Raw genomic sequence first — 16,503 nt, 5'->3', positions numbered from 1 at the left:
TTATTTAACTGAGTTAAATGTACAAGTTTTAAAATTATGTGTTGGCATAACTTAGTACCTTGAGTGCCTCAAGGCTTTGAGTACTTATAATATAGTTTAAGTAACTTTCATTTATTTCTCTTATAATTTTGAAGAAAGGGGAAGTTTAATCTTTGGCAGTAATAATAATAAAATATGAAGTGGTACGAAATAGTACAAAGGCACATTAGTATTAAATAACTCATCAAGGATCTTAACAAGTACTGGACCCTTTTTGCTAAAAAAAAAAAAAAGCAAACACAATTTACATATATAAATGAAGAATACTGAAAAACATGTCAAGAAGCTTATCAAAGAAATTCCACAATTATTCTTCTTCCTTGTCAAATCTTCAACCCGTGTAAAGAGATTAAATATTAACTTAGCTTAGTGGCCCTTTGAAACTGTGGTGATGTAGGTTAATAATGAGGTGGAAATTTCACTCAAGGAGAGGTGACTAGTAGTGATAAGGAGGTGGTGGAGGAGGTGACTTATAATAGTAAGGTGGCGGGGGTGATGGAGAAGGAGGTGGTGGTGATTTGTAGTAGTAAGGAGGAGGGGGTGATGGAGACGGTGGAGGAGGAGATTTGTAGTAGTATGGAGGTGGTGGTGACTTGTAATATTATGGTGGTGGGGGACTAGGAGATGGTGGAGGCGGTGACTTGTAGTAGTATGGTGGTGGGGGACTAGGTGAAGAGGGTGGTGGTGACTTGTAGTAGTACGGTGATGGTGTTGCGGAAGCGACGATAATATTAATAACAATATTATCAGAAATATTTAGATAATTATTATGCCAACAATTATACTAAGAAAATTCCCAGTTAAATTGGAGGGGTCACAATGGTCCCGCTTAAAACCCAACAACTAGACAGAACTCACTTAGATATTTATAGCAATAATAACTAAATAAATATAACCAACATAAAGCTATTAAATAAAAGCAAACAAATAAGAAATAAAATACCAGAGTTTTAACGAGGTTCGGCCAATTTAGCTTACGTCCTCGGACACTACCAAATTAATATTTCCTCTAGAAATATTACAAAGGAGAAGATTTTGGGATGATACAACCAAAGGGGGAGGGGTTCTATATATAACAAACCAAACCCCCTCCATTTCTATCTTTTCCTAATGTGGGATATTGCCAATATTCAACAAATCTCCACCTTGGCGATATTCCACATCTTCGAACATCTTCTCATAACACAAACTTCAATAGTGTCTTCAATTTTGCAACCAATCGCCTTCTTCCCTTTTGGTAGTTGTGCCAGCTTCCACATCTTGTTTTTCTCTAGAGATTGCATTTCCTCTTCCATTGCACCTAACCATCTATTATTCTCTAAACTCTGAATGGCTTCGGTGTAAGTGGATGGAATATTATCAACAACTGGAAGTGCATAAGCTACCATGTCAGTGAAACGAGCAGGTTTCTGAATTTCTCGTCTCTGCCTTCTTCCCTTTTGGTAGTTGTGCCAGCTTCAACTTCAATAGTGTCTTCAATTTTGCAACCAATCGCCTTCTTCCCTTTTGGTAGTTGTGCCAGCTTCCACATCTTGTTTTTCTCTAGAGATTGCATTTCCTCTTCCATTGCACCTAACCATCTATAATTCTCTAAACTCTGAATGGCTTCGGTGTAAGTGGATGGAATATTATCAACAACTGGAAGTGCATAAGCTACCATGTCAGTGAAACGAGCAATAATAACTAAATAAATATAACCAACATAAAGCTATTAAATAAAAGCAAACAAATAAGAAATAAAATACCAGAGTTTTAACGAGGTTCGGCCAATTTAGCTTACGTCCTCGGACACTACCAAATTAATATTTCCTCTAGAAATATTACAAAGGAGAAGATTTTGGGATGATACAACCAAAGGGGGAGGGGTTCTATATATAACAAACCAAACCCCCTCCATTTCTATCTTTTCCTAATGTGGGATATTGCCAATATTCAACAAATCTCCACCTTGGCGATATTCCACATCTTCGAACATCTTCTCATAACACAAACTTCAATAGTGTCTTCAATTTTGCAACCAATCGCCTTCTTCCCTTTTGGTAGTTGTGCCAGCTTCCACATCTTGTTTTCTCTAGAGATTGCATTTCCTCTTCCATTGCACCTAACCATCTATTATTCTCTAAACTCTGAATGGCTTCGGTGTAAGTGGATGGAATATTATCAACAACTGGAAGTGCATAAGCTACCATGTCAGTGAAACGAGCAGGTTTCTGAATTTCTCGTCTCTGCCTTCTGACTGCAATTGGCTCTGATTGCTGTTGAGGTTCTTGGGTAGAAACCTCTTCCTCATCTGACTCTGCATCTGCCAATGAAGAATCACTAGTGGTACCTTTTGCTGGAATTACCACACTCTGCTCAAACTCCACCTGCTGCGGAGTACACTCCACCTGCTGCGAAGTACTACTCACTCCTTCTGGATTTACCTTATTCAACATGGCAGATTCATGAAAGGTAACATCCCTACTGATTATCGTCTTCTTTGCCTCTAGACACCACAAACGATATCCCTTAACACCAGCATTGAAGCCCATGAATAGAGCCTTCTTTGCTCTTGGATCTAACTTTGATTCTTTCACATGATAATATGCAATAGAACCAAAAATGCGCAAGGTGTCATAATCAGTAGCAGGTTTTCCATACCATTTCTCCAAAGGAGTCTTGCCATTTATAGCAGATGATGGCAAATGATTGATGAGATGTTGAGCGTACGTCACAGCCTCAGTCCAAAACTTTCTATCTAATCCAGCATTAGATAACATACATCGAACTTTCTCCACAAGCGTTCGATTCATACGCTCTGCCACCCCATTCTGTTGCGGTGTTCCACCTACGGTGAAGTGCCTTACTATGCCACAATCTTGGCATATCTTCAGGAAAGGATCGCTTTTATATTCTCCACCGTTGTCTGATCGGAGAACCTTAATCTTCCTTCCTGTCTGATTTTCAACTTTAGTTTTCCACTTAAGGAAAACTTCAAGCACCTCATCTTTGTTCTTCATAGGAAACACCCAAACTCGTCTGGAAAAATCATCAATAAAGGTGACAAAATAACGTCTTCCTCCAAGTGATGGAGTCTTGGACGGTCCCCATACATCAGAATGCACATAATCCAGAATACCTTTAGTATTGTGAATCCCAGTGCCAAATTTCACCCTTCGTTGTTTTCCCAGAACACAATGCTCGCAAAATTCAAGTTTGCAAGTCTTTGTACCTTTCAATAATCCTTGCTTGGCTAGAGTTTGCAAGGATTTTTCACCAGCATGGCCCAAACGCATATGCCACAGCTGTGTTGCCTCAGCGTCCTTCTTGGTACTCGTAATTGCTGCTGCTGTTGTCCCGACCACTGTACTACCTTGGTAGTAATACAGATTGTTCTTTCTTATGCCTTTCAACATCACCAATGCTCCTGAAGTTGCTTTAAGAACTCCATCTCGTATTGTCACAACTAGGCCTTTAGATTCTAACGACCCCAAAGAGATGAGATTCTTCTTCAACTTTGGGACATATCGTACATCCCGCAAAATTCTAGTAGATCCATCATGACTCCTCAGTTTAATTGAACCTATCCCGGCTATTTTACATGTGTTATCATTACCCATGTAAACAACCCCTCCATCTAGTTTTTGAAATTCAAAAAACCATTCCCAAATGGGACACATATGATAGGAACAACCAGAATCCATGATCCACTCATCTGCATGTGATGTTGAAGATGTCATACTAAGAGAAAAGTCTGACTCTGCTTCACTATTGCATTCTGCAACATTTGCATCTTGCGGAGTCTTCCCTTTTTTCTTCAATTTTGGACAATCTTTCTTCCAATGTCCTTTTTCTTTGCAAAAGGAACATTCATCTTTGGCAACAGCTCGACCTTTGGACTTTCTACTCTTCCCCTTAGACTGACTTTGCTGACGACCTCTTGTTACCAATGCTTCCACTGCTGCTTCACCTGAACCTTTCAACTTATCCTTTCGGCGTAGTTCATAGCTATACAATGCAGCAGTTACTTCATTGAAAGTTACTTCCGATTTTCCATGAAGTAGAGTAGTTTCAAGGTACTCAAACTCCTCAGGAAGCGATCCCAACAACATTAACGCCAAGTCTTCGTCTTCAAAAGTCACATCCAAATTCAACAAATCAGCCACCAGCTGATTAAAATTGGTAATGTGCTCGTTCATCGTGGTACCAGGAACATAATTGAAACGAAACAGTCTTTTCTTCATATGCAACTTATTTTGACTGTTCTTCTTCAAGAATTTCTCCTCCAATGCTTTCCACAATTTACTTGCAGAAGTCTCTTTACTAACTGTATACTTCTGCTCTCTGGAAAGACATGATCGAATTGTACCACATGCCAATCGGTTGATGGTCTTCCATTCTTTATCATCAACCCCTTCTGGTTTTTCTTCCTCAATGGCAATATCTAGACCCTGTTGAAAGAGGGCATCTAGAAGCTCACTTTGCCACATGCCAAAATGACCTGTTCCATCAAAAATTTCCACTACAAATCTCGTATTTGCAGTTCCAACCCTCGACAAGATGTACGAGGTGGAAGTTGTTGATATGGATGGTTTTTCTTCTGTCATTTTTGCCATAGCTTCTATTTAATAGCCACCAAATGCGGAATACCCACAAGCTTTCGGAAATGTTTCTGATGTGTAAGATCAGACTAAGCTGCAAACACAGAGCATACTACAAAACCTTGGCTCGGATACCAATTGTTGCGGAAGCGACGATAATATTAATAACAATATTATCAGAAATATTTAGATAATTATTATGCCAACAATTATACTAAGAAAATTCCCAGTTAAATTGGAGGGGTCACAATGGTCCCGCTTAAAACCCAACAACTAGACAGAACTCACTTAGATATTTATAGCAATAATAACTAAATAAATATAACCAACATAAAGCTATTAAATAAAAGCAAACAAATAAGAAATAAAATACCAGAGTTTTAACGAGGTTCGGCCAATTTAGCTTACGTCCTCGGACACTACCAAATTAATATTTCCTCTAGAAATATTACAAAGGAGAAGATTTTGGGATGATACAACCAAAGGGGGAGGGGTTCTATATATAACAAACCAAACCCCCTCCATTTCTATCTTTTCCTAATGTGGGATATTGCCAATATTCAACAGATGGTGGACTAGGAGATGGTGGAGGTGGGGACCTGTTGTAATATGGTGGTGGAGGGCTAGGAGATGGTGGGGGTGGTGATTTGTAGTAGTATGGTGGTGGGGGACTAGGAGATGGTGAAGGTGGAGACTTGTAGTAGTAGGGTGGTGGAGGACTAGGTGAAGGTGGGGGTGGTGATTTGTAGTAGTAAGGAGGAGGTGGTGAGGGAGATGGTGGAGGTGGTGACTTGTAGTAGTATGGTGGTGGAGGACTAGGTGAAGGTGGTGATGGTGATTTGTAGTAGTAAGGAGGAGGTGGTGAGGGAGATGGTGGAGGTGGTGAGTTGTAGTAGTATGGTGGTGGGGGACTAGGTGAAGGGGTGGTGGTGATTTGTAATAGTAAGGAGGAGGTGGTGAGGGAGACGGTGGAGGTGGTGACTTGTAGTAGTATGGTGGTGGGGAACTAGGTGAAGGGGGTGGTGGTGATTTGTAATAGTAAGGAGGAGGTGGTGAGGGAGACGGTGGAGGTGGTGACTTGTAGTAGTATGGTGGTGGGGGACTAGGTGAAGGTGGTGGTGGTGATTTGTAATAGTAAGGAGGAGGTGGTGAGGGAGACGGTGGAGGTGGTGACTTGTAGTAGTATGGTGGTGGGGGACTAGGTGAGGGTGGGGGTGGAGACTTGTAATAGTAAGGAGGAGGTGGTGAAGGAGATGGTGGAGGTGGTGAGTTGTAGTAGTATGGTGGTGGGGGACTAGGTGAAGGGGTGGTGGTGATTTGTAATAGTAAGGAGGAGGTGGTGAGGGAGACGGTGGAGGTGGTGACTTGTAGTAGTATGGTGGTGGGGGACTAGGTGAAGGGGGTGGTGGTGATTTGTAATAGTAAGGAGGAGGTGGTGAGGGAGATGGTGGAGGTGGAGACTTGTAGTAGTAAGGAGGTGGTGAATTGTAATAGTAAGGAGAATAATGTTTGTAGGCAGGGTGCTTTGGTGGAGAGGAATATTCGTAAGGTTGATAAGCAACCGCAATTGTTGCTACAAGGCAAAATGTGAAAGCAAAGAGGAGTGGAGGCCAGTGGGGCGGTGGGTGTGCTGAAGTCCCCATTTCCCTGGCAATAGGAAGCTAATTACTCAATCAACTGTTAAAAGGCATATATCCATGGAGAAGAGAAAGCCCCCTTATATACTCATTGATGAATTTAATATAGGCAAGATAGCAAGCTGGATATAAATGTTTTTCCAATACACTAACATCTGACCTTAATATAATAAAACTCCAAATTGCCATCACGATTGGCTGTTTCCCTGGAAGTATGTAAATATAAAAATGGGTTATTGTCATTAATAAAACTCCAACGCGTTCAAGCTGAAAGAAGAGGTCTCAACATGATGACTTTGCAGTACATGTATAATAATATGGTTTAAACTCAACATGCAGGCTGTCGCCGGTAAATATAAATCATTAGTAGAACTAAAATTTATTTATTTGACCCTTTCATATCTTACCTGCTCGCTTTTAATGCTTCAAAGATGAAGGATTTAGGTATTGTATGCTTTTAACCAACGAATTAGTCTAAGCTACTTGTCGGATCTTCTTTTATTCTTTCCCCTTATTTTATTTAAGGTGTAATTAATGGCAAATTTCTCATCTTATAATTCATTTAGAGGCTAGAGGGGATTGAATTTCTGTTTTGTTTTCTATTTAAGTTATTTTTGGATATGTTATTTTACTCTAAAATTCAAACTCCGTATGATCAAAGTTTTTATGCAATCAACCAGTTGGGTTTGGTGGTTGAAAGTTTTGATGGAGAAAATGCGTTTGATGCAAAGAAACATTGGTAACCATATGCTGCTACCTTAAATATTGCTACTTAATGTATACCTGATATATATAATCTTGCGTACCAGAGAATAAAATAGATAACAAGCTCTTGGCGAATTGTATTTCTGTTTTTTTTTTCTATTGAGAAAATAAATAGATTAGTTATTATACATTTAAAACGAGTAAATTAATTTTTCGTTCAATTTTTTCCGTTAAATGATGATGTATAACATTAAATAGAAAATTTTACGTAAATCTAGTGTGACTAAAATATTTACTGTGACTAAAACATTAAATTTTAAAAAATTTAGTGACTAAATACAAAAAAAAATAATAATAATTGGATATCTAAAATAGAACAAAAGGTATAGTCGGATAACCATATTTATAATTTGCCTATAAAAAATAATATTTCATATCATTATTTAATAGAAAAAAATCTAATAAAAAATTAATTTACATGTTACAAAATATATAAGGGTTAATTTAATTTTTTTTAATCCCAATACTTTTACCGAAGAAAATATGAACACCCAGAGTTTTTAGCATATTTGGGTCGCTGCTAATTTTATATACCATTATCCCCACAAACTAAACCCTTAAACTATCTTTAAGAATACATAAACTAATAATATGGATAATATTTAATGCATCATTAGTGTGCAAATATCATACATTATTAGTCATAACATATTACCATTAAATAAAAAATATAAAGAATAATTTTATTTAAACATAATCAATTATAATTATTTGAATCTAAGATTTGAGATTTCTTTGAAAAAATATATAAAAATTACTATTAATACTTACTTATATTTAAGTAAAGATTTTCTATTAGTTACAAAAAGAAGTTGAACTATAATGCTCAACGGATAGCAATAGACTAGTTACTCAACACTTATCTCTCAACATTACATCTTGCCAATTCCTTATCATCCAGTTGCGAATCTCCAATGCCAATCTCGGCAATCCCATCACTTCGGCTCCAAGTATTAGGTCTACTGTTGTTTTACTATCACTCTTAATTAGCAGCCAATGCACTCCCTTCTCCCAAGTCGTTTCTAGCCCATCAACAATTTCTCGAAGTTTTGTCTCTAGGATTGAGCTAACGCCTATGTTGCGGCCATAGCCAAATATTCAGTCGCCCTGGTGACATCTTACTATCCTGCCGTCACACTTCTAGATCGCATTTCAACTCTCTCATACGTATTAAGTTTATATCATCGTGCTCAAAGAGTTTCCTACCATATAGATGCAATTTACTGTGACTTAGAGACCACCGCCGTTAATACTTCAAACTAAGACAAACTGGTCATGACCACATTTTACTTAATATAAAATATCATATTGTTATTCACTGATGATGTACATAATATTCCCACATTAACGTATCTTATTACAAAATATTAATATTCTATTTTGTGGTTGCACAAAATTATGATATTTCCATTTAATTTGCTTTTGGTTAAGACTTTAATCGAAATTTGTAAATATTGTTGGAACCTTTTTTGCACTAAAAGTTTGATAGAAATAGAAGTTATAAATAAATTAAAATTATTAATATAAATACATCAAAATCAAACATGCTCCTATTCGAATCTCATATATCTAAGTTAAAATTGAGATTGAAAATTAAAACAAACTGATTGTCCGTCTTTCTTGTGGACTTAATCAATGATTCTAAACAAGCCGGATCAAAAGACGGGCCGACCAATTTAACTTTTACAAGGACAGAATAAAAGAATCTTCAGTTCAAATAAAACAGTCGCCCTTTCCTTTTTGTGGGGATTTTTTTTTTTTAATAATGAAGATTTTTTTGTTTTTCTTTTCTTTTCAAATGTGTTGGGTCAATTTTCATGTGAATGCCAATAATTAACAATTTCAGAAGTGAGATTCCATGTATTATCCTTCGAACCAAAAAAAAGAGAGATGTGGGATTCCACGAAATTGCTAATTTAGGCATCACATTCTCGTTCCCTAACTACTGTGATTAATTTATTGTTGGAATTGATCAACAATAAGAGTGATTATTGAAGCTTTAATTTTATAATTATAATATACTAATATCCTTAAAAGAAAAATAAAAAAAAGTAGCCCAACGTTACTAACAAATTGTACTCTCCCTTCTCCCATATATCCCACACCAGAAGCCCCAAAGTTAAGAAAGAAATTCGAACTTCAGTAGTCATTCAGCAAGGGTTATTCTCCCTGCCGCTGAGAGCACCCTAAAACTTCTTTGCTATTTGAGATTAATCACATTCTCAAAAGTGTGCGATAATGAGGAAAATGCATAGGAAATGGACAATAATTTGAATACGACAAACATTATCGAAGACTTTATACACCCCGGCTTTTTCTAGTTAACACATCCATCTTCTACCATATCCATACTCCCTTTCAATTATTGCAAAAGTCAATCAACTATTCTTCTGTTAAACAAAGTAAAAGGTCGAAATAGAACATCTTCGTATTAGGGGTAAATACCCAAATCCAACCCAAAAATATTGATAGCATACGAATATTTTCTTTATGTTCATCGTCATTGTCCCTTAATGTTTTGATCCATTGCCAAACACCTCCGTATAACATATAGGGCAAGCCTGAAGAAATAAAGCTTCAATTAGCAGCTTCCTAAAATGCTGCCTAAATAAATGGAATAAAGATCCATGTTCTTAACGCTTGATTTTTTTATTTTTTTACTTTTTGTGGAGGGGGGAGGGAAATGTTTTATGATTCCAATCATGAAAAAAGGGGGGGGGGAGGGGGGGAAAGTACGTTACCTTGTTGATGCTAAGCCATCTGGTGCCACACCCAGCATGGTAGACATGCTTGCAAGGTAGGGTAATCTGTCTCTCACCTCTTTTATATTCCATCTGGCAAATTACACATCTGGTCCAAATAATAATAATGATAAGATTCACCATATTGACCGACAGAAAGAGAAGAGACCAAAGGAGGGGAGTGGTAATCCATATTAAAACAAGCTGCAAATCTCAATGTATATGGAGAATGTGCGGGGCATGCATATTATTCACACAACTAATTAGACCAAGCCATTATAAAAATAAAAAAAATCCTGGCATTGATTTTGAAAATTATAAAAACATTTATGTACATGATCGATGTTCCTACTCTATCATTGAACTGCTAATCGATCCAAGAGGCAAAGACAATCTTTCCTTTAAAGTTTAGACTGACCTGCCAGAAACTTTTACTAGGTTATCCTAAGAGGGTTTGATAAAATATTATTACTGCATGGAAATGCCCAACCATTCATCTACATGTGTATCTGTGTGCCCATCACAATTTCAATATATTACAGATTTCAGTTTATCAAAATCCTATTAAGTAAATAGATTTTTCCACTAAGAAGAAGAAAGTCGAAAGATTTTACTTGAGACATAAAATCCCAAAGGCCAGTAGGTTACAATTTAGTTTGTTAACCTACCTAGACATTCTTATGTTACTACGTTTCTATACAATGGCATCTGAGGATGCCTTGAAGAAAAGGCCACTCAAACATCAAATCCCCCTACTGAAGTCTGCTCATCACTACTAGTATCCTAATTGGTATAGGTTCAATATGAGCCTTTTACAAGAACCCACAACAGTTATAACACCAAAGAAAAAAAAAGCTGAGGTCTCGGGCATGGAACGTGGAAACCAAACATAAATTTAATCTGGATACATATTTATGATAAATACAAACATAACCTTGCAAACCAGTAGAACTTATGCCAAGATGAACTAGGGTTGTTGAGTATTTCAATTTAAAATCTGTGGAAGACCAAAAGCAGCAGCTGATAAAAGCAAATCACATTTTAACGAGGCAAAGATGAAACATAAGCAGTACCTCTCTTTCCTTGATTTCTTCCTTGAGAATAAGCTGCACTTGTATTTTGAAACAGGTAGCAATGAAATAAGTTCTTGGGTGAGACCCCGACTTTGTGTTCCAACACTCTCCCCTAACTCAAGTAATTCCTAAAGAGATAAATGTAATCATGAATGATTAATAAAAATAAATAAAGAAACAATTCACAAATGCTAAATTATTGTGTTTTAACCTATTAAAATTAAGCAACGATTTCAGCTAAGTCTAAGGATGAGTATGGACTGGTTTGGATTGGTTTTAAGGAATAATCACATCAAACCAAAATATTTTGGTTTCCGAAATTTTGATTTCAAATCAATCTAAATTATAACAAAAATCAAACAAGCAAATCAAAATACTTAAATGAGATTGTAAGGAACCTATAATGAATAAAGAGGATGACCATGGAACAGGACCAGTATATAAAATAAAGCAGATATAAATAATGTTTATATACAACGAAAATTAGACTTGAACCAAAAAGTCGTAAATTAAAGAAAGTTTATATACTCAATTACTCATGAACAAGCATGAATCAATGGTGAAGCTTGGAGGGTACTGGTTTAAAAAAATGTCAAAAGAGTTTTGAGTGTCAGCATATAGGAAAACCTTAAATTAAAGAGAGCTTATATGTTATAAGATAAAATTATTAATAACAAAAAAAGATATATAAATAGAACATAAAAAACTACATAATATCATTATATTTATTATTTCAAATAGAGATTTTGGTTTGGATTGGTTTTAAATAATAGGAAAAAACAGTGAAACCAAAATTGTGGTTTGGTTTGGTCTCAAACCAAAATTGTGGTTTGGTTTTGAACTTTTCAAACTAAACCAAACCAATCTAAACCAAATTAGTTGTTCCGTATTAGGTTTTGACCAAATAATGCTTGGGCCCTAGCAAGACCACTGAATCATAAGCCAGTTCCATCATCCAGACAGCTTCCTTAGTTGTCTATAAACAAGCAACATGAGTCACGGGACGGTTGGTCCACCCTGCCTACCCACCTGTTGGGGTGCTAAACATGAAACTAGGAAGGAAAGGTTTGGCTATAAAAACTTGTCACCGGACCATTACTCTCTTCCTAAAAGATAAATAACTTGCATGATTACTGCAGTAACTCTAACTGCACTTTGAAATAATGCCAGAATATTGGAATTCTAAATATCAGAATTATGCCCTTTCAGGAGAATAAAACTCTTTACTCAGAAGCACAGTGGGATAACTAGGGAAAATATTGTCCGTGAAATAAATTTTTTTAAAATTGAGTAAGCAAACCGTATTACAACTTCACACAGAATTCATTGAACTAAAAGTATGCTAAGTGATTCTAGTACTTTTTTGGGGGCTAATTTTCACCTATAACAATAAACATATACTAGCTAAGTTTTTCCTTCACTAATGTTGGTTACCAGTACTCTACTAAGAGCAGAGCACCGGTACTTTCTAAATAAATGCTCCATCTCTGTCTCTCTCTAAAAGCTTCTGCACCTCACTTATTCATTCTTGGCAGGGAAGAGCCAACAACAGCCCTTCCTGTTTTCTCTCCTCTTTTTTTTTTTCTTCCCTTTTATGTGGAGCTGGTGGCAGCCACTCACAAACTTCATTCTCTATTTCCTCTTATTTTTAAAAACATTTTTGTAAATATGCTAGCAACCTCCCCCTCTCCCTAAGGCCTCAATGTTCTCAACCCCAAAACATTTGTCACCTTTCTTGAGACCACCAACCCAAGCAACTAAAACAGGAGAATGACCTCTGGATCCATTTTGTTTTACAGCTGTCTCAATGACATAGCAGCCAAATACAACATTTCATTTCCCAACCTGAAGACGTAATTCTTTCAGACCTAACCTCCTACTTTTACATAGGTCCTGAAAACAAGGTTTAATCTACAAACGCACTGCATTGTGTTTTTCTCTTTTACTCAAACTCAAAAGTGCAACAAATGAAGAGTTAATTGAAAGCCTACTGAGAAAAGTAAAGAAATAATGCACCTAATTAAGCTAGAAAAAGATAAAAAAATAGAGAATTTCTTCTAACCTCATATGTCATGTTGTCAGGATCAACACAATCTTGCCAAATAACCTGCATATTTTAACAACGTTTTGCAACATTTAACTTTTGTGAATCACGAAACTGAAAAAATAGTACGATTTAAGTCTCTAGAACTCGGTATTAATTCTTGGAAAAGCTTAGAGACACACTTAGACATACATACAGCTTCATAACTGAGATGATTGAAGTCACTAATATTAAATGCTAATGCAAATAATCTACTAAGATATATAGGTATGAAAATTCATACTACGGGAAACGAGTTGCACGCATCTATTCAACAAAGAAAATAACAGCGAGAGAGAGAGACCTGGTAATCATGAGCATTATGTTGTCTCCGTGGACCTAAAAGTGAAAGAAAGCATTGGGATCAGGAAACTTTTTCAAAAAAACATAGATAGCTATCGTTATAAGAATAAGGTGCCACCAACCAAATGATGGTGAGAATTAGTGATTCATTTACGTAATTAGAAAGTGTAAGTTAACAAGGCTTCTCATAGTTCAGGTAAGCCACACAACTTTTATACTAGTCAATCAATTTTCTTAAACAACTCTGCACATATCAGCGGGAAAGCATACTCATAAGTAGTAGTGTCTACTGATGTGACAAGTTAGCTAGGCTAGCAAAAGGGCCATGCCATTCCAAATTTAGAGTTAGAGGTATTTGCACAAGGTTTGCAACAAAAGCTCAAAATTAAAGGTGCAATATTTAGCAAACGAGCTAAAATTCCAAATGGATGAAGCTTGAGAAATTCAAGCCAATCAACTCAATTTTTCTACATCAGACCCCAGTCAAGATCAGTGCTGCTATATGGGGCAAAGTAATTATCTCTTGGTTGGGAATGAAGGCAAGGAATTTGCTTGAGAATACATGAAACCTTAACCACTTGACTGGCAGTGGACCTAGTTCTTAGTTAGACATGGCAACCATGGACACAATATGATTGCATGACAGAGAAAAACAAACTAAAACACAACATAGAACTCAATATGAAAAAAATAACACAAACTCGTAAGCATGTCAAAATCTATAGAATACAAATTATTAACATATCAGAATATACATTGCTTTAGAATCACAACTATGACATTTGACAATACACTGACACGACAATGATACACAGAGGGCTAGGTCTACTCTTAGTGGTGGTTTCTCAGTGCTGCAGGTGATTTGATCTCAACAGCGATGGTGTTCTAGTGGTGGTATTGGCATTTAAGTGGTTCACACCAAGAAGAGCTAGAAGGAATAAGCACAATCAAACGTAGAAGCTGAACTGAAAAAATCCTCCAGGTAGGAAAAAAATAAGAAAAAAGGAACCCGAAGAATCATTTTGCAGGAGGTGGAGAAACCAGAAAACCAGTCTACTCGTACTGCAATTAAAAAGTCTCAGTTATCATTGTATTACCAGTTTTGGTGGTAACTTTATGACCAGAAACAGTTATACAGATAAAGAGATTGCATTTTACTTCATGATAAAAAAGAAAGGAAGAAAGACAAACAAGTCTAGTAAGTCGATCTTGGAAAAAAGCCAAAAAACTATCATCAAGACAAAAGATTCTCAGGATAGCTTTGAAAATTTTGTAGCTGCTAAACTGGGCCTTTTATTTGGGGACCAAACGGGGTATAAACACAACTTAATCATGAAGCTCGCTGAATCCTTAATTTCTCTTCAATCAAGTAAGATCTAAAGTTTAAAATCCATCAAAACAGAGGTGCTGGGTAATATTCTGGGAGCCAAGACTAGATTGATAGAAAACACAGCATCTAATCCATTCATAAAATTTAGAAAAAGCACGAAGTTGCAAACAATTTGATAATTAATTAATGACCAATCCACCATAGAAGCTCAAAAACCTGGGGAAAAAAATATTTCACCACATTACACAACACTGATTAGAAAAAAGCAATCTTGAGAAGGAAAGCAAGTTAAATCTTGCCATGCACATAAATTCTCAGCATAATTCAAAAACATAAATGTTACCTTATAGGCATCATTATAAACCATTTTAGCATTATGTTACATACCCTTAAACTTGTACCCAAAAAAAACATTCCCTTAATCACAGAATTGAGAAACTTACAATCTACCGAGTTTTCAAGCGAAGTTGCATGTGCGTTTCTTTCCCATTCCACATTCATTGCTGCAGTCTGTTCATTACTCCCTGACAAGGAATTCTCTGATGCCCTTCTATATTCATCAATGCACAGGTCATGGTTATTCACCTCATAACTATGATCATTACGATGATCATAATATGAAATACTGCCAGAATCAGATGGGCCAAACTTGTAAAAGCTTGAAGTCATGGATGGATACACACTCTCCTGCAGACAGAAGTTCAATTTTTGGCTGTGACCAATAGCAACAATTCATTTGCAATAATCTAATCAATGGATCAATTACAATCAACTCATCCAAAAAGTCGGCCTATTTTTCATCTGATTATTCTTGAAAACACAAAGGCATTAAAGGAATCACTTGAGTACATCCAAAAACAAAATTGTTATGTTTTGAAAAACAAACACAAAATTATTGATAATGAACGGTACCTGGACATGAGAAGCACCGTCGAAAATAAAATTGACATGTTGATAAGTAAGACCTTCAAAATATTCGATAAAGCTGCCAGCACTATTATAAGGGTAGTTACTGTTGATGTATTGAACCTCCATATGTGGATCCCAACTCATCCTCCAAAATCCAATAAATCTACGTACATAAATTTAGACAATTAAAATTTGTAATTAGTAATAGAAACAGACAATGATAATAAAGTAATCTAAATAGAAAAACCTGATCTCCTAAAATTTTCACCAAATTGCTAGTGCATTTCGGTATTTTAGTGTTAAAGGAAGAATCACATAAGAATATAATCATAAACAAGAGTAAAGAGTAAATTACATAGAAAATTTAAGAATCTCCAGAAGGAATTATCAAAATAAATAAAGAGTCTAGAAAAACAAGTTAACTGAAACAATGAGATTCGGTTACTGCAAGAAAACGGGGAACGTATTAGCAAATGTTCAAGTACATGACACATGTTTAAAACAAAATGATCAAGTTTCCGTTTGGTAACCGAGAAAAAAGCAAGAAAATGAGGAAGAAAGAGAATGAAATTACAGTTTAAGCTTAGCCAGAGCTGATAAATGATTAAATCTTCTACTGAGAAAGCTTACTTTTCCGGTTGCTTTGATGCTGAACTGAACTTTCTGGGCAACCAAACAAGAAAATGAGAGCTAAACTTAAAGCGAACTATCCATTCTATGATTATCGGATCTCCAGCTAAGGAAATGCGAGATCTCCTCGCGATAGAGTTAGAAATGGACTGAATGGATCCAGAGAGGGATAAGGATAGAATTAGATAGACTGATATATATAGAAATGGAATAAATAAATCTTTAAAAGAAGAGATCCTTCGAGAAATAAGGAGGAGAGATTAAAGAACTAGGCAGCCGACATTCATCGCTTTTATTTAAGCTCCGCTTAGCAAACAACACACTCTCTCTCTCTCTCCCCTTCCCTTCTTTGTGTCTTATGTCTCTCTTTTTTTTGTTCTTTTTTCATTAATAACAGTAGTATGTGGCTTCAT

General features: G+C 36.2%; 2 protein-coding genes across 3 annotated transcripts; both read right to left on the bottom strand.

Annotated features, from left to right (window-relative positions):
* Positions 1–475: 475 nt before the first annotated feature.
* Positions 476–6,262, bottom strand: LOC121216731 (extensin-2). The gene is made up of 4 exons (XM_041092131.1): positions 5,970–6,262; positions 5,587–5,913; positions 5,185–5,530; positions 476–631 (listed from the first exon to the last, which is right to left on the bottom strand). Exons 1-4 carry the CDS (start codon positions 6,260–6,262, stop codon positions 476–478), a joined length of 1,122 nt encoding a protein of 373 aa, XP_040948065.1.
* Positions 6,263–9,273: 3,011 nt separating this feature from the next.
* LOC107959309 (E3 ubiquitin-protein ligase BIG BROTHER) lies at positions 9,274–16,487 on the bottom strand. 2 transcript variants are annotated; one of them, XM_016895334.2, is made up of 8 exons: positions 16,035–16,487; positions 15,464–15,623; positions 14,995–15,238; positions 13,223–13,257; positions 12,898–12,942; positions 10,836–10,963; positions 9,763–9,871; positions 9,274–9,582 (listed from the first exon to the last, which is right to left on the bottom strand). In XM_016895334.2, exons 2-8 carry the CDS (start codon positions 15,602–15,604, stop codon positions 9,532–9,534), a joined length of 753 nt encoding a protein of 250 aa, XP_016750823.2. In that variant the 5' UTR covers positions 15,605–15,623; positions 16,035–16,487; the 3' UTR covers positions 9,274–9,531. The 2 variants fall into 2 exon arrangements, with proteins under 2 accessions (XP_016750823.2, XP_016750822.2); XM_016895333.2 differs by having other exon boundaries at positions 16,091–16,487.
* Positions 16,488–16,503: the final 16 nt, after the last annotated feature.

The sequence above is a fragment of the Gossypium hirsutum genome, chromosome D05 (assembly GCF_007990345.1).
Source record: "Gossypium hirsutum isolate 1008001.06 chromosome D05, Gossypium_hirsutum_v2.1, whole genome shotgun sequence".
Taxonomy (NCBI): Eukaryota; Viridiplantae; Streptophyta; class Magnoliopsida; order Malvales; family Malvaceae; genus Gossypium; species Gossypium hirsutum.
The sequence above is the reverse complement of the archived record's forward strand: the minus strand, read 5'-3'. Positions and strand labels throughout refer to the sequence as shown.